This window comes from Carassius gibelio, chromosome B8, assembly GCF_023724105.1.
Source record: "Carassius gibelio isolate Cgi1373 ecotype wild population from Czech Republic chromosome B8, carGib1.2-hapl.c, whole genome shotgun sequence".
Classification (NCBI taxonomy): domain Eukaryota; kingdom Metazoa; phylum Chordata; class Actinopteri; order Cypriniformes; family Cyprinidae; genus Carassius; species Carassius gibelio.
Genome location: NC_068403.1, coordinates 3,985,887 through 4,011,451, shown reverse-complemented (window position 1 = coordinate 4,011,451; position 25,565 = coordinate 3,985,887). Strand labels below are relative to the sequence as shown.

Below are 25,565 nucleotides of genomic sequence, written 5' to 3'. Positions count from 1 at the left end.
AGACAAGACCTCAGCAAAGACAGCTAGAATAGTTACCAATTTCTTATTTTGTCTTGTACACTTGTCTATCATTGTCATATTGTACGTCTCACTCTGTATTGTTGCATATGTGTGTGTCTAGAAGAAATACCTCAGTAGATGAGAGTTATGAATGGGATGCTGTGGAATGCTCTGTGGATCCTGATATCCTGGAGGCCATGAAGATGGAGCGGACCCATGGTGGCTTTGGGCAAGGCAGGGAGTTCAGGCAAGATCGCCCCCGCTCCACTGCTGGCCTCCAGGACTTCCAGAGTAAACGTAAGAACTTTAAACCCTTTGAGCATGTTTGATTATTCCCCACACCAAATGTAATGGTAAATTAAGTTTCCTTAAAACTGTACCTATTTAACCTCACCCATCCTCCTCACTTTATCTTCCTCATCGTCCTCCTGCTCCTTTCCTCTCCTCCCAGGACTGTACTCCATCAGCCCTCCCTTAGTATCCCAGCCTCCTCAGCACCGGTACAGTCGTTCCCTCAGTGAGGCCCGCTTCAATGCCTTGAGACAGGAGTTCCAGGAGTACCGCAGAGCCCAGCAATCCTGCTCCCAAGATTCCTGCATCCCCCCTGACCCAGACTCTGACTCCAGCTCCGCACTTCTTTGAGAACCTTACCTTGGTCCGTTACCTCCCTTTAATTCCTTTGACCCACAATATTTAACTTGTGTTAACTCAGGCTATCTGCATACTTCACTTTGTAGGCAAAATGTTTATTTCGTCATATAAGATTATGCGAGTGATATATTCACACATGACCTGAAAAACAGGAATTGTTGTGTCAGCAGACATTTATAAAATGGGTTGCACTTTATTTTACAGTATGTGTACTAACATTTATCTAAGAAAGTTCTGATAATACAAGGTAACTACAATGGGGTAGGGTTAGGTTTAGGGGTAGGTTCAGGGTTAGTACCTAGTTATTACATAGTTATTGTAATTACTATAGTAAGTACATAGTATATACATGAGGAACAGGACTGTAAAATAAAGTGCTACCATAAAATGTCTTTCTTGTTCCAGTGTTAAATTCAGTGCAAACCCGAGGTTTTATTTGGTTGATTTCTTGTAGGTAACTAACCACAAGTGTTTATATTTCCAGAGCATCCCAAGAAAGAAGACAAATTGGTTTAAAAAACCAAACCTACCAAATCCTGAGAAAGCAATGGATCCAGACTTGAATATCCTCTAACAGCTTTAATGTATATTCATCCTAAAGCTGAATAAAGAGCATTGCCATGTTGCTGTAAAGGGGCATTCAGTTCCTACTTGTTTTTCTAAACTTGAAAAATGTACAGTATATGGAATGTAGATTTTGTATCTGTCTTTTGTTGACTTTGTATTTATCTGTTGTCATCAATCCCAGATTGCACTTCTATCTGTCTAGACTAAAAGGTTAGGTTACAGAAGTACAGTTTTACAGAAAATAAGAACTAATTAAAATTATCATACCGTTATGATACACAGTTTGTAAATTGTAAATTGATATCCATTGTGGATAATGGACATGCTGGAAATATAACTGTACTTCCAAAGGGTTTTTACATTCTCCAATCAGCCAAACCAAAACAACAGTATAGCATAAAGTCTGCTTTGACAATCAGATACTGCAGCCATGAAAATATATTTTAAGAAACTTAAGTGTATAAAGTTGTTGTATCATACATGTACATGTGTTAATGTAAATGAATATAATGCTGCATATTTGTTTACTATGTGTAAATTTCACCATATCTCGAAACCGAATTCATCTTAAACTCTGTCATTTTAATTTTGGTCAAGTCCCAAATTCTGTTCATGCAAAAATTCAGTGCCAATTTTGAGTTAAGAAGCTTAGCCTCCTTAATACTAAAACCCTTCTCATAATTTAGTCTATTTACATTTGTTACTTTCCCAAAGAGAAACATATTCAACAGCCATTTCTCTTCTTTAATTCTTCTATATCTGTTTCACTTTAATACAAAGAACTCAGCTGAAAGACGTTAAAATAGATATTTTAAATGGTTGAAACAGAAACATAGATGCCCGTGGATCTTGACATTCATCTGTGGCCAGTCAGTCTGTTTCTAGTGTTGTAAATATTTTTTTTTACATTTTGTACAACTGTTCATGAATGTTTTGAGGAAATATGAATCTATCTTATATTTAAGATGCTGCTGTACATTTTTGTAATATGTTTAAAGGTTGTTTTTTTTTTTTACATTTTTGAGAAGCGAGTTTTGTGTAAAAGAAAAAAGTTTTATATCTGTTCTTATTTGTTTTTATAAATGTTGTCACTCTTTTTTTTGTATGATTTGTAAAATAAAATGTTCCACTACAATGTTACTATCTCGTGATAGCCTTTCAGTTATTTACTCAGTTATCATCTGCTTCAAATATAACAAGTGTATGGTTTGGTTGCATGTACAGTGGGAGAAAACGTATATGCTATATGATACATAATACAACACAGGGATTGCACTGTATGCTTTTTCTTTATTTACTCTCTGTATGTCCACATAACAGCGGATTCAGGTCAACCTGAAGTTAAGTGTGAAAGCCTTCTGGTGTCTTGCTTGCACCTCCTGGGAATCACTTGGCAGTCATACGCATGACGTGCTTGACCATGTTCCCGATGCCATCAAAGATGTAATGGTAGTGATAGTCAGTCTCCCACATGAAGGTTGGAGTGCTGATCACCTTGTTTTTCTCGTCCACATAGGCCTCGTGAGATGGGCAGTTAAGGGTAAAAATCATGTTTTCATATTGTTATCATCTAGTTGACATATGCTTAAAGATGCAGTGGCTTGCATAATTTAAAGGCACATACGCTTTATGGTGTTTTACACTTAAAAACTGTATAATGCGTTAGACAGATACATTAAAAATGAAAGTGAAAGGATATGTAAGGTTCACGGCTGTTGTGACGGGCCCCCATGCTCTTGACTGCCTGCACCATGTTGGTGTTGGGCCAGCGGCCCCAGCGGCTGCTCTCATCACATTCGTAACCCATTGTGACTTCCAGATTGGGCAGCACTCGGCACGCCAGGAGAGGAGCCATACTGGACAGACTAGAGAGCAGGATTGCGGTCAGTTGAAAACTTTTAACTGAAACCGATATAAAGTAGCTGTATGTAGTTTGTATTTTTGTGACTATGGAGCCCCCTATAGTTAAGTGAGTGAATTCACTGTCATAAATGAAGTGGATAGCTGTGCACTTGCTTTTAAGCGATCAGCCCTTTTTGCAGTATTTCGTACCTGCTCACCAAAATTAGTCCAAAATCAGACGCCCTTCGCCTCTATAAAGGTCAGTGTACCATTAAAATGACTTTGATACAGCATTTGTCATTACTAGAATATTTCAGAATAATTTGAATTAAAAAAAATGTAGGTGAACCAATAAAAATCTTACACTTTATACCCAACAGTTATTGATCAGTGTTATCAATAATTTGATTAGTGACCTAAAACGGGTGCAGAATTTTAAATAGCTTTTTTATTCGCCCATCTTTTTTGTAGTATAAAATAAGGATTAAATTCAGATTTTATATTCACCGTGTTAATATTTTAGAGTCATATACCCAATGGGCTTGCGAGCGCGGTGGAAGTCCTTCATAATTCTTTCCACATCATTATTCAGCTTGCAGTCTTTGCCGTCTTTGCTGAAGGTGGACCTGCAAGTCAGCAGAAATGCATGTTGACATGTATTTTTTAAGTAATGACTTAAGTAATGAAGATATATATATTTAAAAAAAAAAAAAAAAATCAGCTCAAATCAACCCAACACTTCTCAGTTTTAATCTAGAGTTTGTAAAGGTGCTGAAGTGTAACTGGGCTATCAGAAACCGGATTGGGCTCAGACCTAAATTAGTCTCATCCATCACCTTTATTCCCATTTAGTTTAACCAATTGTTTGCTAATAGTGAAATATGATAAGAAGATTTTCACTCCAGGAATAGAGATGGATCTGGGGTGCCAATCATAATCTGAGGTTTATCAAAGTTTAAGTACTGCATACGGACTCCACAATGACTCTTGTTGGTTTATACGTTTATCTGGCCTCTCAAGATAATGCACTACTTTTTGAACCTCATTGCATTGATTTCTTTTCAGTAACATTTATATTAGCATTAGCATTCATCAGCTAAAAGACTGTCTCTCTCACAGGTTCTTGACTATCCTGTGGCCTCCAGGGAAGATGACGGCGTCAAAGCTGCTGACGTCCAGTTTGGACAGATCGTTCATCTGCATCATGCCCTGACCGTGGCTGAATCGCGCAGACTCCATCATCATGTTCCTGCAGAGAAAACAGTTTGTTATCAGATGGTCAATGGTACTTTATCACTACAATCCTGTAATGCTACTTTAAAAAATTCCTTGCCGCACATCCGAAAATCAATGATATTTCCATAAAACATGTTTTCATGCTACTTTTTTTGTTATATTTCCAGATAAATACACAGAATGGTTATATGAAAGGTTGTGTAGTTAGTAAATGTAGTGTTAAATTTGATTTTAATGTCTACCTGTTGTCACTTGATGATGGCTGCATCTTCATGTGGTCCATGACGTGCATTTGCTGCTGGTTTGGTGCAAAGATCTGAAAACGCGCTCCATTACGGCTCAAATGGTACATGGTGCTTCAAAGAGACACAGCATTATTTATTAATTTTATTTTATAGGATACTTGATTCTGATTGATCACTTAGCTGTTGAAGTATTTTTAAGCTCAGGTGCTGAACTAAACCAGGTAACCTAGATATCATCATTTCAGTTCAATTCAGTATCTATTTAATTATTAGGCAAGTAGTCCTGTAATAAGGATCATGTGAAATCATCCAGTCATTATCTCTAAATAAACCCTTGATGAACCCAACGACCAAGTGACTGTATTATCTTTTATATTATCCAGACAGATCCATACGTTATAAAAATGTAAGAGCCCTCCAATATTGACAGGCTCATGTTTTGAGTGATGCTACTGCAAGAGCTTCTGCTCTTTTTTTTAAAGTATTTTTTTAAATTATTAGAATGCAAAAGTAAAAATATCTCAGATTTTTTTTATTTAGACAGAAATGCAAAAAAACTACAAAATGTCTTATTTGACACAATTAACTTCTAAAGTAAATGTGGTAACACTTTACAATAAGGCTTTATTTGTAAACATTAGTTAATATGAACTAAGTATGAACAATACTTTTATTGCATTTAATAATCTCAACATTTACTACTGCATTTTTTCAGTAGTCAATGCTGAATGTACTAAAATGAACATTTTCAACTAACATCTAACTAACATCTAACAAAGGTTAATGAATGCTGTTGAAATATGAGACTAAAATGAGACCTTATTGTAAAGTGTTACCATAAATTGAGCTTGTTTTAAGGATCCTTCAATGTTTTTACTAATAAATGAGCAAAATAATGATATAGGGAATGATATTTTGAAGTGCACCCACCTTACTACGCAGCCTCATGGATGTCAGTTCCATCCCACCAACCACAGCCTGAGAAAACCTTCAAAAGCAGATCCAGTTACTAATTCAGCACCAAACAGAGACTATATCTCAAGACTACTCAAGACTGAATGCTTCCATTGTTTTTAACCTGCCAGTTTGTGTTTGTGTTCTTACCACAGCGATGTTGGTGTTGCCCCAGTTGCCCCAATCTCCCCCATGATGCATCAGGCAGGCGGGTTGGCGCACCATGGCTGCAGCCAACTGTGTAGCTGCCTAAACTCTTGAACATATATAATAAACTAAAACTAAAATATACATTTATAAATTATATAATACACATATGTGACCCTGGAGCACAAAACCAAGTCGATGGGGTATATTTTTAGCAATAGCCAAAAATACATTGTATGGGTCAAAATTATATATTTTTCCTTAAAGGAGCTATGTGGATGTTTTTACTTAAAAAAATATTTAAGATAGAGTTTTCATTTGTACATGTATGAGCCAACCATGATCCACTCTGTGGATGGAAAGAAGCAACCAGCCTCCGGCAGCACAATTCAGACACCCAAGGACAATCCTCATAAGAAGAAAAAAAAAAAAAAACGTATCTAGTGTGGCAAAAAGAGAGAGCGACCGGCGTCGGCCAAAGTCAAGAGTCAACATCTGAGCGGCATTTGATTCTTGGCTGGAGCTCCGGTCAGTGCTGGGTATAAAAACAGATCCCGAGCTGGCTTTCTTTTTACTGCAAAGGTAAGACATAGTTACATAGTTAACTTTTTTTACCTAAAACATTCTGATGAATCTCGATGAGCCGTCAGTGGTTGCTGCTGCAACCCTGGTTGATTTGGTCGTGCTCGTACGAGCGTGCACACTGAGAACGAGCATGAGACTGGCTGCAGTTCCTCTAACGGCCACTGGTGTCAGTAATGGTTAGACATTTCAGAACCTACGCAATGCTCCTTTAATGTCAAAAATCATTAGGATATTAAGTAAAGATCATATTCAATGAAGATATTTTGTCAATTTCCTACCGTAAATGTATCAAAACTTAATTTTTGATTAGTAATATGCATTGCTAAGAACTCATTTGGACAACTTTGAAGATGATTTTCTCAGTTTTGAGATTTTTTGTGCCCCCTCAGATTCCAGATTTTCAAATAGTTGTATCTCAGCCAAATAGTCATCTCAGTCTTGTCATAACAAACCATACATCAATGGAGAGATTATTTATTCGGCTTTCAGATGATGTATAAATCTCAATTTCGAAAAATTGACACTTAAGACATATAAGATATAAAATGTAATATTCAGGGTCCACACTTAAAATCTTTAGCCCTAAAACTTTTTAGCGAGAGAGAAAAAATGTTTTCACTCAAAACATTTTGCACGTAATTTAAATATAAAACTTTTCATTGGTGCTCTCAGACCTTAAGTATAGTAATATTTTGATTAGTTTTTTTTACTTATCAGTTTTTGTATTTTACAAAAAAATGTCATTTTGTTGAGTTTTTGTAATTTTTTTTATTTTTTTTGGGGGGGGGGGGGGGTTATATAGTTTAAATAATTTTTTTTTATTTCAGTTGTAGTTATTTCAGTTCATCAACTAGATTAAAATGAGAAATGTTGCCTTGTCCCAAGTAGTTACAATAAAACATTTTTTTATTTTTTTTATTTGAAGAATCAATTTTTTTTTTTATGGTTTTAGTTAACAATAGTAACTGTCTGTTTTATTGCCTAAAAACTGCTATATGTAACATCATTGTAAAATACATTATTGTGTATTGATATTTTAATCAAACGATTACAACATGTGTAACTAAAATGAATTAGTGAAACGTGTTGAACGTTTGCTGTGTGGGGCATCTAAAGCATCTGACTGAACTGCATCGAATCAGATAGTGCCCTCTAAAACCCATTACTTAATAAGGCTCTTAAACACAGGAATACTGTGTGGTGTCTGCCGGAGGCACGGGCGCTGATCCAATGTGTTGTAGTCATCAGTTGGAGATCCTACAGGATTACACTAGTGCACTACAGATGAAACATACTGAGCTCTAGTGAAGAGATGAACATGGAGTTCAGAAATAGGCCTTTGGTGCAAAACAAGAATGAAAAGAATTATACAAAAACATGTCATAAATGGTGGTGCTGGTGCATTTATTTAAAGAGAATTACAGTATTAACAGTGATAAGAATTTAAACTGCTGTAAAATGAACACCTTTTAAAACCATGAAAATCATGAAATCAATGCATCATAAGAAATTTGACCAGAAGGTTTATTTTAAATCTCGTCTCTGTCTCAGAGTTTATGGAACTTCCTGTTGAAGGACGTGCAGCTTAGCTCAGCTCTCGTCTCGTCTTTGATTTGGCTGCTTCTCTGGAAATATTCTTATTTAGTTCATTAAGGATTCAAACAGCCGTTCACTCATTCCTTACGTCTCTCTGGTGAAGAAAAAATACCTATTTTTGACCTTCCTTCAGCTAATAAAGAGACTGGCTGAGGTGTTGAAGCCTTTTCATAGAGTAAAAAAAGACCGAACCATAAGACCTTCTAATGAGCAGACACCATGGCACAATAACAGAAGTGGGAGGAGGGTTAAGAGTTCACCGCTCTCCTCTGAGATTGTGTTTGATGGCTGGGAGAAGCACAGGTTCTCCTGTACCGGCGTGACTCAGGACCCTGGGGGGAAATGACCAAAAACTGACAGAATTATTGACTTTCTGTGGTTTTCTGTGATGATGATAATAGAAAAGCCAGCCTACTGTTTCTTTGGCAGTGGTTTGAGAGCTAGTTGTGGAAAATGCTCAAGAACTTCACCCCTGAAAAACAATCATACGGTTACATAAAGTGCCAATGATATTAGAGATGGATTCTGAATAGGCAAACAGAATTCATTTTGTTATATATTTAAATAATAGAGAAATAAGTGTCCAGGTCACAAAAGGAAAAATTGTATTGTATAAACAAAATGAAGTCTGCTTTGTGACTGATCATTAAGATTTTTATTTTACATTAATGAGTAATTAATGACAGAATTTTCATTTTGGGGTTAACTATACCTTTAGAGTCTACATTATGTATAATTACAATTACCATAAATGCTTAAATTATTTCTAATTACTATAAAATATTACAATAATAATACTTTTTAAACAATTGTTATTATTATTAACATCATAATTTGCATCATTATTCCCATAAATACATAAAATACTTCTAATTATTACAAAATAACTTTAATTAAAAACTTTATATTTATTTAAAATAAATGTAATTTATTTTTAATTAGATAAATGAGAAGCAAAATATTGTTTCTTAGTCTTCCCACTAAAATGAGTTACTTGAAATAAAATAAACATGATCTGAAATAATATATTAAAAAACATTTTTATTTCAGCTAGTTGCTGAGGCAGTATTTCTCCATTTCTTTTCATGTATTTAAATAACTCAAACAAATAATATCTACATATTTAAATACTAACACAAATGGCAATAACGCACAAAAACAATTGTCAAACATAAATGAATATTAAAACAAAATATGAAAATACAAACTAATTTAAAATATTAATAAAAACTGTGTCTCAATAAGAATCTCAATAATACTAAAATGTATAAAAATGAAATTATCTACATATTAAGAACGAATAAAAATGACACTTCAGACAATAAACAACAAAATAAAAACTTTAACTACTAGAATATTGGGGAAACATCTTTCTCTGTTGTGCTCCTCCAGTGTCTATGTTTTCCTCCTGGTGTTTTTGACCTTTAGTGATTTTTTTTCCCCAAAGTTAAACAACCTTCTCAAATGAAATGATGAAAAAAATATATATATCGACCAATTTTCAGACTGCACCATTTCCTAAGAAGGACTGCAATGCAGCACACCTTTATTAACACACCTCAGATCTTCAATCTCTGTGTGCAGTCTCTCCAGTGTGTCTTTATGCTGTTGTTGGAGGAACAGAATATCTTTCTCCAGAGGAAGCAGATGCTTTTGGGCTCGTGATGTCCACAGCTGGAGATCTGACCATACAGTCACTGGACAGGAGTCTAGGGAATCTCACCCGGTCCAGATCTCGAACCCTGGTCCAGCTGGGCAGGTTTCGCAGGGGTGGCAGATTACTGGAGGACATGGTGCATGTATATAGGCTCATGTTTTTGTTTATAAACGCAGTGTAGACCTTGAAAGAGACAAACGTGGATATATAAGCATCTCTATGGCTCAATGTAAAGCTGAAATTTGGTTATTTTATCACAAATATATGCAATAAAAGTCGGCTTTTTTTTTTTAAATGTAGCTCCTTAATATAAATCTGGCTTCATTTACATACAACATACTACAACTACCGCACGCATCGATTTCGACGTGCACATGCATTAAGGAAAAACTCTCACACACGTTTTTTTTTTTCTTTTTCTTTATTTTCCATGTCAGTAAACGTATTTCAATTGAAATACAGAAAGGAAATGTGAAATAAACAAGAACACAAAACCACCAGATTACTAGAAAAGCAATCAGAACTTTATGCAAAAGTGAACAGCATGTGTGAAATCCTGGACAATTACAACACAGTAGCAAATGTCATGCAGTGATTTTATCAAAAATAATCAGACCAGAGCAAAAGCTAGCCAAGTGAACTGTGGATACAATCATGATCAAATGTGTTAAGTCTCGTTCATAGCTCACACTATTACAACCAAAACACAGAAAACACAATTTCACTAAAAACAAATCCAATTAAAAAACAACACACTCACAATGTGATGTTGGCAAACCTGAAAGCCTCCAAATTGCAGGTTCATAAAATATCCGCTTTCTACTTTCTTTGAGAGTCTATTTCAACCAGGTAATAAATTATAAATAATTTGTCCATCCATCTTGGGTATTTGCAGCTATATGTGCATTAAAGTAACATTACAATAACTGATTAAAACTTTTTTTAATGCAATGGGATGAATCTGAAAGTGTGCAGATATGGCAGCACCTGTAGACTTTTGATTCATTAAAATAAATAAAAGGATACTTTAATAACATGATTAAAAATGAAAGGAAAGTGACCAAGTAAAAAACAGTTGAAAAAAAAAAAGTCGAAAGTGCAGCTCAACATTTCAAATGGAAAACATGATAAACCTTTGATGAAACACAAAAAGATGCCTTTGGAAAAATATTGGACTAATTCCCCACAGTTTAGTACGCCAAAGAGGCTGCCGGTAAATGCATCTTCAACAAGCACGATGCTCTTCAAGTTGTTAATCAATAATAAATAGTGCCAAAAAATCTAAATCTGTGTGGGTTTTATTGCCAGATACATGCAAACTACTGCACAATGAATTCGAATGGAATTCTTAAAGCAATGCCATGATTATTCTCTTTGATTTATTCCATGCACGTAAGGCTTAATCTGTCTGCCAAATTAAAACGCTTAATTAAATGTGTGCATGGATATAGGGCTTTCTGCACAATCTGGAATACTAAATAAATATTCATTTTCAATGGCGCACCTAAAATCTGAACATCGTTGCTTTATCTGAAGGCCAAAGTTGTGGCACTTGGCTGATAACATGTGGGGTGATGGCGGTTAGCGATCAGGGTGTGTAGGCCGGTGGAGGCTGGAATTGGTTGGCAATGTCGTAGTCAACTGGGTATGTTTCACTGCTCTCCTCCATCTCTGAGAGGAGCTCCAGGGCCTGCTCCTCCTCCTCGGTGGGGTAATGACGGAGCAGGTTGGCCGCTGTGGCTAAAATGGAGGCTCCGCCTGCACCAGCCACCAGGTAGAAGCTGATGGCAAAAGTGACGTAGATGAGCGAGCCGTGGTACTTCTTGTGCTGCTGCTGCAGGGACAGAATCAGTTCTGAGGCCCAGTAACAGAAGCCAATCACTGTAGCACACTGGAGCACTGCAATACAGAGTCATGAAGACATTAAAAAACATTCTCCTCAAAAAACTGTGCTGGAAATCCTTTACCTAATTTAGTGTTCCCATCAAATATTGCTTATGTAGCCTATCCCTCACTACATGTTGACATTTGTGATCATCAATTTCTGGATTCGATCTTTTTGTCAGGTGACTGATCAGAGCTTATGCACCTCCAGTTTTTGAGTGTGGATAATTTTGACAGCGTTCACTTACTTATAATTGAAACTAGTTGGAAAAAACTAGTTGACAAAGAGACCGAATCCCAGATTTGATAATAGAGAGATTTATATGCAATGGTTTGTAAGCTGGTCCATTTTGATCAGGAATACCACAAATCTTATTATGCCTTTATGACCTTTGTGAATCTTATAACTTTTGGTGACCACAACTTATAGTCTTATAGTTTTGGAGCTACATGAGGGCGAGATAATGATGACAGCATTTTCATTTTTGGATGAACTATACATTTAATGCTATAAAAAATAACTACATTTATATTAATTATTAATTAAATCCTTCATGGATGCGTACCTGTGAGGATGTGAGCAAAAGCATATCTGCGTGTGATCTTGAGGGCTGGGTGTTTGGGTCCAAAGACATCCAACAGAAACGCCGTGAGGCTGCACAGAATGCCCAAAAAACAGAACGCAGCAATGACCCGCAAGAGCAGAATGGACTGAGCGTTGATACAGTAATCTGAGAGAGAATGGACAAAAACGGTTTATCATTAGATGTGCAAGTAGAAGAACTCACTTTCAACTTCAAAATGTGTAATCTATGCACACTACCATTCAAAGGTTTTGGGGTTTCCACAAAAATATGAAGCAGCACAGCTGTTTTCAACATTGATATTAATAATAAGTTTCTTAAGCAGCAAATCAAGTATATTAGAATGATTTCGGAAGGATCACATGACACTGAAGACTGGAGGAGTGAATCAGCTTTAAATCACAGCAAAACAATTACTTTCTGAAATCTATTCAAATAGAAGACGGTTGTTTCAAATTTACCAGTACTACTAATGTTGTCTTTTTTTTTTTTGATCAAATAAATGCAGCCAGGTGAGCAGAAAAGACTTCTTTCAAAAAGCTTACAGACCCCAAACTATCTGAGTTTGGGATACCTACCCTCAATGAGTTTGTCATCTATATATCCCAGGACGTCTGCGACGCCGAGCTCCTGTCTGGGGCAGGTTCCTCCATGGACGCGCAGCCAGGCTGGTTCTGCCAGGGCTGTACAGAGTGCGGTGATGGAAAGCGCCCCGGGCAGCGCGGATGCTAAACTCCGCTCTGGTTGTTTGGGTAGAGACGTTCCACCTCTCCTCCTCCGGTTTCCAGGCGCAGCTGTTCCCGGGGCGGCGTACATGGTCTTAAAAGCTCTGAAAACCTTTGCTTAAAACACTAAAACTCAAATACACTGGAGTGAGAGTGGACAGAACTGGGGTTTGAACTCCGCCGGGCACTAAAGACTGAAAAAAATGAAAATAAATCAATCAAAACCCAAATCATGTTACAGTAATCTAGAGCAAAACATTAGAAGAGTGTGTTTTAATTATTGCAGCACTTAACTTTAACGTTGACAGCACTACATTATATTAAACTATTGGTAGACATACACTAATACAGCACTTAACTTACCTGTTTCCAACTTTTAATCACTATTATATTAATAAATTATAAATGATTGATTACTGGTCAGAATAATACCCAGTTAATAACAAAATAACACATTAACAATACTGTTATGATTTTTTTTATCTTCCTATAACAAAGTATTAAAGGTATATTTATATTCATAAACAAGTATACATTTTATTTAAACAGTATATTTACCTGTTTGCTGTAAGTGAAGCTCTTCTGTCAGTTTTAGTCAGATTTGATCATTTACACCACACACAAAAACATTTAAAACCTTCTCAAATCGCACCGAAATATAAAACAACTTAATAAAACAAATATATAATGTGTTCAGTTTCGAATTACCCTGCGGATTGACGCTATATCGTAGACATTTTCGCGTTTTATTGTTGATTTCCAGTAGAAAACAAAAACAATAGTCCGTCCGCTTCCCCCATCAGACGGAGAGCTGTCTCTGACTTCCGTTTCCTGTGTGTTGCAATTTGAACCCATAGAGTTCTATACGTAGATTCTCATTAGCGACTGTTTCTATGGGCCGTTAAACGTAACCCGTCTACGGTATACCTCTACTGTATATACAACTATATTTGAACCAATCAGACGCGTCCTTCAGCTGACGTCAGTCTTCGAGCACGTGTATGTGATGTAATCTGATTTTATTTACTTGTATTATTATTTATACTATATATATGTGTGTGTGTGTGTGTGTGTGTGTGTGTGTGTGTGTGTGTGTATGTATGTATGTATGTGTTTTTTTGTTGTTGTTGTAGTTTATATTTGTTAAGTACCGTTATGTGTTGGAAATCAATAAAAAAAAAAGTAAAGATTTTCCAAAGAACGTTTTATGAATATACACATGACAAAATTTGAAATTACTCATATTTGAAAAATTCTTTATCAACAGATGTAAATGGGCAGCGGAAAAACATAATTTGACTCATTTTAAAAAAGAAATAGGTCTAGGTCACTACCTGTAGCCTACATAAAAAAGAAATAATTTTAAAGCCTTAGTTTTAATAACTATTTGTACTTGTTTATGGACATGTGATTTTCTTTTCGCTTTACCAACTTTATTTATTGTTTTTTTTTTGCTTATTATTGTATTTGTTTCGATGTAATTTATGTTATTGCCCTTGTATGTTTATTGTTCTAAGAACTACAATAAAATAAAATAAATAAAAAACGCAGTATGTTCTTCATGCGATCATGACTCTTCTACTAAATGTAAAAAACTAAAAAATTAAACTAAAAGAAATTTAAGACGTATGCTTTCAGTTAAAATAAAACAAAATGTATTTAAATGAAACAAAAACTAAATTAAAATAACTAATAACATTAATACATAAAATATAATTGCAAAGCAAATTTTAATAATAATAGGTCTCACTATATTTTAAAGATTTTATTTTCAGCCATTAATATAACTACATAAAATCACATTTTTCTGTTTTATTTTATTTGATTTTACTTAGGAGGTACAAATGCAGAAGAAATAAAACATACCCCAGTGAAAAAAGCCAAGGGATCAAGGATGGCCAAACAATGCATAGCAATGACATTTCAAGAGAGAGAGAAAGAGAAAGAAACTTTGAAAAGGTAAATACATTTTTTGTTTGTTTTTTATTAACTTGCATTTATGTAAAACAAATATATTGCAAGCAAAATATTTAAGTTGCATACAAAGTAAACATTTCATTCTCATTTTTCTATATTCATGAACACTTTCGCTACATTCCTGAAGGTGGCGGTACTGCTGAGCGTTTACATCAACAGGAAAACACTGAAGCACGAAACAGGAAGTGGGAAGCTGCTGATAAACACAAGTCTTGAAGCAGTGTGACACTTGAGAAAGAATAGTGTCGCTGATCGGGGAAGACTTACATGTCATCTAATCACAAATATCATAGAGTTATATGAGATGAAGGGCGCGCTGGAGCTGCTGCAGAGGGTGAGCGCGCACGCAGACGCGTGCTGCTGGTACGTCGCGTGGAACCCGGCGGGAACGCTGCTCGCATCATGCGGCGGAGACCGCGCCATCAGAATATGGGGGAAAGAAGGTAAACATATTTATGTTTTACGCCACAGATCAGCCGTGTAAAACATGTACTTTTAAATGATATCTAAAGTACGTCGAGTTGAAGTCAGTAAGTCATCAAAGGGTTAGATCAGGAAAATAACCCGTGTTACATCCGGGGTTCAACCGCTGTTTTACCAAGCTACGAGAGTAACGTACATTTTGAGAGCAAAAAAAACAAAACAAAATTGCGACTTTATTCAACAATTCAAAATGTATTAATTAAAAAAAACTGTTCTTTTAAATAATACGATTTAACAATATTATTGTTTTTACTGTATTTTAGACTGACAGCATCACACACTTTTACTGTATTAACTTGTACTTATTTTATACTGTATTTTTTGTTGTAGTTTATATTTAAGTACCTTTATATGTTGAAAATCAATAATAATAAAAAAAAGTAATGTAAAACTTCCCAAAAGTCGTTTTATGACTGAAAATATATATTGTTAATGTTTATTGTACTTTTTGTGTGCAAAAAAATAATAACGACTTTATTCAACAATTCAAAATGTAACATTATTCATATAAAAAGGTATTTTAAATAATACGATTTTACAATATTTTTGTTTAGGGGTGCGCGATAAATATCGCTAAATATCGAGTCCTCAGAGTAGTTGTTAACTGACTAGCTGCGCAAATGAACGCTGATAATGAACTTGTATTTGCGCAGCTAGTCAGTTAACAACGGCTCCGTGTAGTAACAGCTGCTCTATGTGAAATCGCGCACCTGATGGCATTTACCGCTGATTAGAGAACCGGCTTTACTGACGAGATGCGCATTAATTATCGCACGATATTTACCGTGCACCCCTATTATTGTTTTTACTGTATTTTAGACTGACAGCATCACAAACTTTTACTGTATTTCTGACTGAATGAACACAGCATTCATCTTATCTTATTGTTATTGTTTGTGTGTTATGTGTCTGATCTTTCTTCTCAGGGGACAGTTGGGAGTGTAAGTGTGTCTTGGCCGATGGACACCAGCGTACAGTCAGAAAGGTGGCATGGTCTCCCTGCGGGAAATATCTGGCTTCAGCCAGCTTTGATGCCACAACATGCATCTGGAAGAAGACTGATGATGATTTTGAGGTTTGTTTTTGCATAAGAATAGTCTCAGACCCTTAAAGAGATCATATGATGCTTTTTTAAAGATCATTATTTTGTGTATTTGATGTAACAGAATATGTTAACATGCTTTAATGTTCAGAAAACACATTATTTTTTCAAATACATTATTGTAGGTCCCCTATCAGCCCTGCCTCTCTCAAATATTTCCACACTGTGAAGTAGACATGTGGGGGCGTGTTTAAACAAGCTGTTTTTAGGAGGGCGTGGCAGAGTCTTAACTTTGATAAAGAATATTTCTATTGGATTTGAGACTTTAGTCTTTGCAACTTTACAGATCTTATTTATGCACCAAGATCTTGTAACACCCCAAAGAGAAAGAAGAAATTTAAATCGCATCATATGACCCCTTTAAAAATTTTATGAAGTGACATTGTTAACATCTCATCACACTGACATGTCCGTCATGTGTGTTTACAGTCTCTGACTGTGCTAGAAGGTCATGAGAACGAGGTCAAGTGTGTGGCCTGGGCTCCGTCTGGAAACTTACTGGCCACCTGCAGCAGAGACAAAAGTGTTTGGATCTGGGAAGGTACATCAAAAAGTGATAAATGAATAATCTCTCTATAGCAAAAATACGATTTGTTTTCTTTAGATCGACTTGCACTAGTGAATCATTCATAATAAGGCAAGGAATGTGCATTAAAAAAAGTAAAAAAAGGTAGCAATTATAAATTATATGCATCATCATAATTCCCTAGTTGATTCAACAAAGTGCATCAAGACAACTGTTTTGTATCGGAAAGTTTGTTCAAATATATATATTTTTTAAATGAGCTAATTAAATATGCATACAGTATTTGCATACATTTCCAAAAATCTGATCATTAGATAAAGCCAAATTCTTGTTTCATTGTGATGATACATTATAGTCAAGGGTTTTGCAAAAGGAAAACTGGATGTTTATAAATCAGAAAATATGTATATTTTTCACCATGTTTTAGGAATAAAATATAATGTAACGCAAATTATATAAAAAGGAATTTATGTATGCATTTATCCAAAACGATTTGCATTGCATTAAGGCTAACAGTTTTTACATATATATAAAGAAAACTTCAGAGTTGGAATAAAACTGTAGTTCTGTAAAGTTCTGTCTGTGTAAGTGCTATTAAAAAGTGGAGTGGCTCCGTGCATGTGAACAAATTATTTAAATATTTGAATAAAACATCCTTGTATTGTATTTGAAATATACAGACAAAAATAGATCAAATAAATAGTTCAGTCATGAAACTCTAGATGGTGCAGGCTGACGCGTTGTTAACGTAACTGATGATATTAAACGACTTGGCACAAGTTGATTGGTTAATTTTGCATATGTCGCCAATGAGCTTGCTGCCTTGCATTTTTATGGCTGGCTAGCATTCACTTGAGATTTTGTAGTGCACTTTTCTCTGAAACCCTCCTCATTCCCCAGCTCCACCTGTATGGATCTACTATGGGTTGTTTTATATGTTATATATTGTATTATATATTTAAGCAGCAGTGGAATGACTTAAATACTCACATCACCGTTTTGTCGTATGCATTGTCAGTAGCAAGTTACTGCAATAATGTACAACTACAACAATAACCAACAGCAGCAGATATTCAGCAGCTGATCTATTCTACCAAGATGAAATACATAAACATTATCATATGCATCTCCATGCTTAAATCTTCAGAGAGTTGTCATGATTAAAAATGTAAAAGAAACAGTAGTTTTTCCTGTAGTGTCTTCCTTAATAGTAATAATTAACATTACTAGTATTTGTGTTAAACCCTTTATTTTCCTTCTAGTGGACGAGGAGGATGAATATGAGTGTGTAAGTGTTGTGAATTCACACACGCAGGATGTGAAGCATGTCGTTTGGCACCCAACACAGGAGGTATGGTATTTACACAAGCATGTTATTTGGTGCTTGCAATATTAATGTTTTCACACATGTAACGACCAGTGTTTTTTTTATTGTCATTTTCATTTGCAGCTTCTCGCATCCGCCAGTTATGACAACAAAGTGTGTATTTATAAAGAGGAGGATGATGACTGGGAATGTAGAGCCACGTTGGAGGGTCACGAATCCACCGTTTGGAGTCTGGCCTTTGACCCTGAAGGAAGGAGATTGGCGTCTTGTAGCGATGATCGTACCGTGAAGATCTGGAAGGAGTCGACGGCTGGAGATGGTGAGAGCGTGAGGATTTCAAAACGTTTCTTATGTACAGTTTTGATCTATATTGCTGTTTTGAATAGTAAGTCTGTAGTTCTTGGCTCGGCTGTGATGGTGATTTTGTCGCAGGTTCAACAGATGAGTCCTGGAAGTGTGTGTGTACCTTGTCTGGATTCCATGGGAGAACAGTGTATGATGTTGCATGGTAAGATGCACTGTGCTAACTTTAAGTCTTAACCCTATAAATCCTACTGTTTTATGTTTGATAAGTGAATTTACAATGCTCCTATATCATCAACATGATCAAAACTGCTGAAAACCTGTTGAGGCCATCCTTAAAAAATTTTGGTTTGCAGTAACAGTAAAAAAAAAAAAAAAGGGTCAGTAAGTAGGTCTATTTCTTTTCTTTTTTTCCAAGTTTCAATGTAGAAAAAAAAAGTACAATTTTGGTGATGACGTAGGTATGAATTTAAACAAATTAGCATATCGTGACGTCACTGACTGAGTCTTCAACCCGTGCCTTCGGGCGCATCATTGCAAACCTCATTTTGATGCAGGCTGTATAGACCATAAACAAATTGAAATCTTTGTCAAAAACATGTTTATTGCATGAATTTCAGGTGAGAGGAAAAAAAATTTGGTCGGTTATTAAAGATGTAAAGATTCAATATATTGGTAAAGTCCAATATTTCTGATGATTTATTGGCGTTAAGTTACGTGCACAATGACAAACAGGAGTGCAACATTCTCGAAAAACAATAAGCAGAGTTGACTGCCATAATGCAAAACATTTACTGCAGGCTTCAACATGGCTGTGTTACGATTTCCTATTTTCATTTTCGAAACTTGTGTTGGTTGCTCCAATCGATTCGTGCTAGACTAGACAGGAGAAGGGATGGGAAAAGATCTGGGCACAGATTTTCCAAAACTTCGTGCAAAGTTAAAGTGGTGTTGAGCTGTTTTAATGCATTTTTTAGATGTTCTATGGTGCCCGAACCCGTATGACTTTGAACAGTGACCGCGAACATTTAGTTTACTGCAGCCGCAGCCCTCATTACCAAGCGCGAACCGTTGACTCTGACAGTGAATGAGAGTATGAGACGAAGCGAACGCCATAGTGTGACATCTGTGTAAACATAGATGATGGGGTTTTTTGTAAAGAAAGAACGTAGTCTTCATTTGTATGTAGGCCTAGGCAATTTATATATTTACAATACTTATGTAAAAAAAAAAAGAAATAAAAGAATTGGTCGGTCTTAACGCAAATTTACAACCGGAAAGTCGGTTGGACTAAAAGCAATTTGCCGGGTTACGGCAAACAAGAATATTTTTAAGGATGGTCTGAACACAATCTACTGTCCTCCATGCCTGCTGTCGTCTGACTGAAGCAAAAGGCCTTTTAGTATAATTGTACAAATATCCACCATCAGTTTGTGATTCACTTGTCTTTTTGCTTTGAAATCTTGACTGATTTTTCTAAAGCAAATATAATAATTTTTTTTTATTTTGTATTGATAGTAATATTTCAAAATAAACATCCACTTCACCCTTGAAAATCATAACGAGTGAAGTGTCCAACCTAGCAGTAGAAACTATAGTTCTCTTCTTAAATATGAAGAGGTCAAACAACAGATTGAGTCAATCCAAATCCCACAAAAATCTTACGGACGTAATTAAAATACAAGTCGGACATTAAAGTGGTGCTGTTTTTGTCACATTTTCCTTGTTTTGGAACATTTTGGTCAGATTTTTTAATGTTCGTCCAATCTTATTTTGCAAGTGACTTTTCTTTCTTTTTTTTAATGATGCTTTCTTTGAAAAAACATGGTTATTACACCTTTACTACAGTAAAACCATATTTAATTTTCTCAAGGGATTTGTCTACTCTTTATTTTATTTTTGTTTTTATAAATGTACTGTCTTAAGATATCACGAAAAAAAAAGATTTGTAATACACGAATTTCGAAAAGCTCCATTTCACCCATCTATGTACTTTTTAAAAAAATTCTTAAAATCATTACAAGCAATTGACACAATTCGAAAATAAATGTACAAATTAAATATAAATAATTCCATTGCAAAGATCTAATCCAACTCAAATCTATGAACCTATTTAGTTGAGGTACCTGTAACTGGTTAACTGGTAACAAACACTCCATTAATATGACAAGGTGCAGCTCAAAATGTTCAAAGGAAACATTGTGCATTATGATGGATTATGATAGTTGTTGAGAGCAGAGCTATCAGTCTTAAGAAATAAATAGTCTATTGAAAGTTGACTTTTAAACTTTAAAGTGTTGCTATAAATACTCTTTGTGTTCTCCTTAGATATTACTTTTGGAGAAGATCTTGCACGCCCTGAATTTTTCTAAAATTACAAACTCCAAAAAAATAAAATTGGGCCTTTTGTTAGCTCAGAAACGATGTACGTAATTGCAGGTACATGTAATTTTTCTTAATTTTGACATGTTAAGGTGTCGTCTGACTGGTGCCCTGGCCACAGCGTGTGGCGATGACGGAGTCCGTGTGTTCAGAGAAGACCACACTGCTGACTCAGAGCAGCCCGTCTTCTTCATGTCAGCCCATGTGCCCAAAGCCCACGGTCAGGACGTCAACTGTGTGTCCTGGAACCCGAAGGAAGCCGGGCTGCTGGCCACCTGCAGTGACAACGGAGAGTTTGCCATCTGGAAGTACAGCTCTGATTCCTGAGCCGGTGAATAACACTCGATCAGACACATGCACTGAATGAATTTCAACTGCTGGAAGTGACATCAAGGGTCATAATGAGGATTTTTATTCAGGCTGTGAGTGAGGAAACTGAGTGTATTGGCAGCACTGGTGAAGTGGATCGTAAGACAATATACTCTTTAACTCACATCACTCTGTTTTTGATGGGTCAGTTGTAACTTATCAGAATTGTTTTTGACAGTATGGATATATTTCAGCTTTATCTGTGGCTTAAAATACCTTTAGTGCTTTAAATAAAGTTTCTTGTTGCTTATTTTTCTTTTTATCATGTCTCAGAACCATCTGTTTAGATTGATATAAAAAATGTACAGTGACTTCATCTATAATAGTTGTGTTAAAGTAATGTTCCACTTTTAATAGACCTTTGTCTGGATAAATATTTACTTATTGACCGGAATGAGAGCGAGACTGACAGATAAAAGCACAGTGCAATCAGTGAACTGAACTGTTGTTGAACAAGTAATGCTGACTCTGAGGAAAAAAAACCTCTAGGACCTTCATACAGTGTGTGCCATTGTAAAGACTGTTAGTCTGCCTTCCACAACCTCATTCTCAACTGTTAAATGAAATCTGGAATCTAACCTGATTAAGGTGTTTACAAGATACAATCATAATAGACGTTTATGGGCATTTGACAATTCTTTTAAATAGATATGCCATTTTTCAAACTGCTTTTCTATTAGCCATTATCTTTGAGCTGAAAGCTATTTTAATGGCCCATTTCACTGAGTAATTTCTACTTTTCTGAAATTTGGTTATAAGTTACTGATGAAATATTGGATATTTTACATGGACAAGGTTCTGTTTTGACAAACTTATTACAGCGAGCTGATGTCTAACAATGTCTTGTGGTTATTCTTCCAGTTAAATTGTGTTGAAATTATTTTCTGATGTCACTGAAAGAATATCAAGTTGTGTTTGACCTGGTACGTGTAAACAGTAGTCTAATCATAAGGGAATAGTTCAACCAAAATTATCCTCTGCTGTGAATGGGTGCCGTCAGAATGAGAGTCCAAACAGCTGATTGAAACATCACACTAATTCACTCCGGTCCATCAGTTAACATCTTGAAGGGAGAAGCTGTGTTTGGAGGAAACAAATCCATCATTCCAGCTAAAATGTTATGGACTATGGACTTAATTTTATCCAGAAGCAGTGGTTTAATGGTAAAATGCCTTGATGGGTTTTTTTCTTACAAACACTCACAAGACATTAACTGATGGACAGGAGTGTCGTGGATTATTTATTGTGATGTTTTTATCAGCTGTTTGGACTCTCATTCTGACGGCACCCATTCACTGCAGAGGATCTATTTGGTAAACAAGTGATGGAATGCTACATTTCTCTAAATCTGTTCTCATTAAGAAACAAACTCATCTACATCTTGGATGTTCTGAGGGTGAGCTAATTTTTTGCAAATGTAGTTTTCGGGTGAACTATTCTATTAAATCATATGAACTAATAATATCATGTTTCTTAAAACTATTACAACAATGTATGTTTGAAGTACGAAGCAGAAAGTATATGACTAAAAACTCATCCTTAGGTAAATAAAGAACAAATCAGATGAACTGCAGGGTCAACTTTATTTAAATAATTTAAAGTATTATGCATATAAATGTTATTTATAGAACAAGTGTTGGTTTCCTAATATATAAAAAAAGAGGCGATTCAGAATGCCAAAACAATTGTAAAACCTAATTTTTCATGTGCAGAGAAACGTCAGTGAGGTCCTTATGGAAAAATCTGGTACGTGTCATCAAATAACTGTCCATGTTTAGTATATGGTAGTTCAAAAAAAGCACAAATAACCAAACAGTAGTTGCGTTTCTGTACGTGTGTAATCAGGGTTTTCTGCCTTTTTTGCGCAAGGACTGTCCTTCCCCAGAGAATGCAATGAAGTTACTGGCTGTATCATCCTGGAGACAAGAAAATATGATTCAAAATAAAACAAACTTAACAGTGTCTCAACTTAAACTGCCACTTAACTGTGAGAATTTGCAAAATTTGTAAACATGGAAATGTGGATTTGTTAAAACCCTAAATATAATCTGCCTTGTAATTTCACTTACCATTTCAGTTTTGCAGGGCTGTTGTCTTGAGTTACGGATGAAGGTGATCCTTCTGATTTTTAACTCGCAGTTAGGAATTCCTCTGTATGAAATATGTTAAAAAAATTAATTAAAATGAAAGTTCAACTTCTACTGTGAGAATGAGAGGTGGTCGTTCAGTACCGTTTAATGTCACTGGGATCAAGTCGTGCTGGACTGGGTTCAATGCCTTTCTTCTTCCCATCTAGACGATTTCCAGAACCGGTAAAGACCTGTGGAGAACAACGGGAAGAAAAGGCACCAGAGTATTAACTGAAGTGGACAGGGTAACATTTGATTTGAAGTATTATATGAAGGTGCACTGCAGTAATGATAATTATTGTTTGTCTTACTCTGAAACCGATGTCCATATCATAGTTACTGGGATCCATCTCCTCTTCCTACAGCAGAATGGTAAGCATGAGCATTAATTATAATACTGAGCTGTCATGAGATGTAAGGGATTTTTGTGTGTGTGTGTCGGAACATATTGTTGGTTCTTCAGGATGCTGCATGTGTCTCTCTGGTTCTTTATAACCAAGAGGAGCATCAAAGTCCACCTCAAAGCCAAAAATTGTGTAATTAGAGATACAGTGAAGTATTCAGGTAATATAAACACAAAATGTAGAGCTCCATTCAAACACTTGGGTCAGTAAGATTTTTTTATGATTTTTTTATTTTAAGTCTTCTGCTTACTAAGACTGCATTTATTTGATAAAAAAAATACAGTCAAATCAATAGTATTATGAAATATTATTACAATCTGACATAACCGTTTTCTATTGTAATATATTTTCAAATGTATTTTATTCCTGTGATGCAAAGCTGTATTTTCAGCATCATTCCTCCAGTCTTCAGTGTCACATGATCCTTCAGAAATCCTTCTGATAGGCTGATTTGCTAATAAAAAACAACAACCTGTGTTCCATTTTCTTTAATGAATGGAAAGTTCAAAAGAACAACATTTGAAATAGAATTCTTCGAAACATCACACTAATGTTAGCATATAAATGTTATTTATAGAACATTTGTGCAGAGGAATGAAATGTTATTTCATTCCTCTGTATGAAATAACATTTAGCATATAAATGTTATTTATAGAACAAGTGTTGGTTTCCTAATATATAAAAAAAGAGGCGATTCAGAATGCCAAAACAATTGTAAAACCTAATTTTTCATGTGCAGAGAAACGTCAGTGAGGTCCTTATGGAAAAATCTGGTACGTGTCATCAAATAACTGTCCATGTTTAGTATATGGTAGTTAAAAAAAAGCACAAATAACCAAACAGTAGTTGCGTTTCTGTACGTGTGTAATCAGGGTTTTCTGCCTTTTTTGCGCAAGGACTGTCCTTCCCCAGAGAATGCAATGAAGTTACTGGCTGTATCATCCTGGAGACAAGAAAATATGATTCAAAATAAAACAAACTTAACAGTGTCTCAACTTAAACTGCCACTTAACTGTGAGAATTTGCAAAATTTGTAAACATGGAAATGTGGATTTGTTAAAACCCTAAATATAATTTGCCTTGTAATTTCACTTACCATTTCAGTTTTGCAGGGCTGTTGTCTTGAGTTACGGATGAAGGTGATCCTTCTGATTTTTAACTCGCAGTTAGGAATTCCTCTGTATGAAATATGTTAAAAAAATTAATTAAAATGAAAGTTCAACTTCTACTGTGAGAATGAGAGGTGGTCGTTCAGTACCGTTTAATGTCACTGGGATCAAGTCGTGCTGGACTGGGTTCAATGCCTTTCTTCTTCCCATCTAGACGATTTCCAGAACCGGTAAAGACCTGTGGAGAACAACGGGAAGAAAAGGCACCAGAGTATTAACTGAAGTGGACAGGGTAACATTTGATTTGAAGTATTATATGAAGGTGCACTGCAGTAATGATAATTATTGTTTGTCTTACTCTGAAACCGATGTCCATATCATAGTTACTGGGATCCATCTCCTCTTCCTACAGCAGAATGGTAAGCATGAGCATTAATTATAATACTGAGCTGTCATGAGATGTAAGGGATTTTTGTGTGTGTGTGTCGGAACATATTGTTGGTTCTTCAGGATGCTGCATGTGTCTCTCTGGTTCTTTATAACCAAGAGGAGCATCAAAGTCCACCTCAAAGCCAAAAATTGTGTAATTAGAGATACAGTGAAGTATTCAGGTAATATAAACACAAAATGTAGAGCTCCATTCAAACACTTGGGTCAGTAAGATTTTTTTATGATTTTTTTATTTTAAGTCTTCTGCTTACTAAGACTGCATTTATTTGCTAAAAAAAATACAGTCAAATCAATAGTATTATGAAATATTATTACAATCTGACATAACCGT

The 25,565-nt window shown here is 35.5% G+C and overlaps 4 protein-coding genes and 1 long non-coding RNA gene across 7 annotated transcripts in view; 2 read left to right on the top strand and 3 right to left on the bottom strand.

Moving 5' to 3' along the window:
- The window catches only part of LOC127964025 (protein turtle homolog A), a 41,570-nt gene extending 40,294 nt beyond the window's left edge, over positions 1 to 1,276 (top strand). Inside the window, exons 20-22 of the mRNA XM_052564163.1 lie at positions 122 to 297; positions 452 to 655; positions 1,136 to 1,276. Coding sequence (XP_052420123.1) covers positions 122 to 297; positions 452 to 642 — 367 coding nt within the window. The 3' untranslated portion in view covers positions 643 to 655; positions 1,136 to 1,276. The remainder of the gene's footprint in view (positions 1 to 121; positions 298 to 451; positions 656 to 1,135) is intronic.
- Positions 1,277 to 2,488: 1,212 nt separating this feature from the next.
- LOC127964127 (ES1 protein, mitochondrial-like) lies at positions 2,489 to 9,615 on the bottom strand. Its single transcript, XM_052564287.1, has 8 exons — positions 9,547 to 9,615; positions 5,646 to 5,744; positions 5,477 to 5,529; positions 4,539 to 4,652; positions 4,178 to 4,309; positions 3,594 to 3,686; positions 2,918 to 3,083; positions 2,489 to 2,739 (listed from the first exon to the last, which is right to left on the bottom strand). Exons 1-8 carry the CDS (start codon positions 9,613 to 9,615, stop codon positions 2,605 to 2,607), a joined length of 861 nt encoding a protein of 286 aa, XP_052420247.1. The 3' UTR covers positions 2,489 to 2,604.
- Positions 9,616 to 9,882: 267 nt separating this feature from the next.
- Positions 9,883 to 13,508, bottom strand: LOC127964146 (transmembrane protein 127). Of its 2 annotated transcripts, none has more exons than XM_052564303.1 (4): positions 13,232 to 13,508; positions 12,527 to 12,867; positions 11,931 to 12,095; positions 9,883 to 11,379 (listed from the first exon to the last, which is right to left on the bottom strand). In XM_052564303.1, the coding sequence occupies exons 2-4, from the start codon at positions 12,762 to 12,764 to the stop codon at positions 11,069 to 11,071; spliced, it is 714 nt and encodes a 237-aa protein (XP_052420263.1). In that variant the 5' UTR covers positions 12,765 to 12,867; positions 13,232 to 13,508; the 3' UTR covers positions 9,883 to 11,068. The 2 variants fall into 2 exon arrangements, with proteins under 2 accessions (XP_052420263.1, XP_052420264.1); XM_052564304.1 differs by having other exon boundaries at positions 12,527 to 12,860; positions 13,232 to 13,504.
- A 1,301-nt stretch (positions 13,509 to 14,809) lies between these two features.
- Positions 14,810 to 21,404, top strand: LOC127963931 (probable cytosolic iron-sulfur protein assembly protein ciao1). The gene is made up of 7 exons (XM_052564031.1): positions 14,810 to 15,093; positions 16,060 to 16,208; positions 16,665 to 16,776; positions 18,024 to 18,112; positions 18,212 to 18,407; positions 18,521 to 18,596; positions 20,866 to 21,404. The coding sequence occupies exons 1-7, from the start codon at positions 14,955 to 14,957 to the stop codon at positions 21,098 to 21,100; spliced, it is 996 nt and encodes a 331-aa protein (XP_052419991.1). The 5' UTR covers positions 14,810 to 14,954; the 3' UTR covers positions 21,101 to 21,404.
- Positions 20,904 to 25,118, bottom strand: LOC127963932 (uncharacterized). 2 transcript variants are annotated; one of them, XR_008154934.1, is made up of 2 exons: positions 24,934 to 25,118; positions 20,904 to 21,048 (listed from the first exon to the last, which is right to left on the bottom strand). It is a non-coding gene; the product is annotated as an uncharacterized LOC127963932 (long non-coding RNA). The 2 variants fall into 2 exon arrangements; XR_008154933.1 differs by lacking the exon at positions 24,934 to 25,118 and adding an exon at positions 23,374 to 23,558.
- Positions 25,119 to 25,565: the final 447 nt, after the last annotated feature.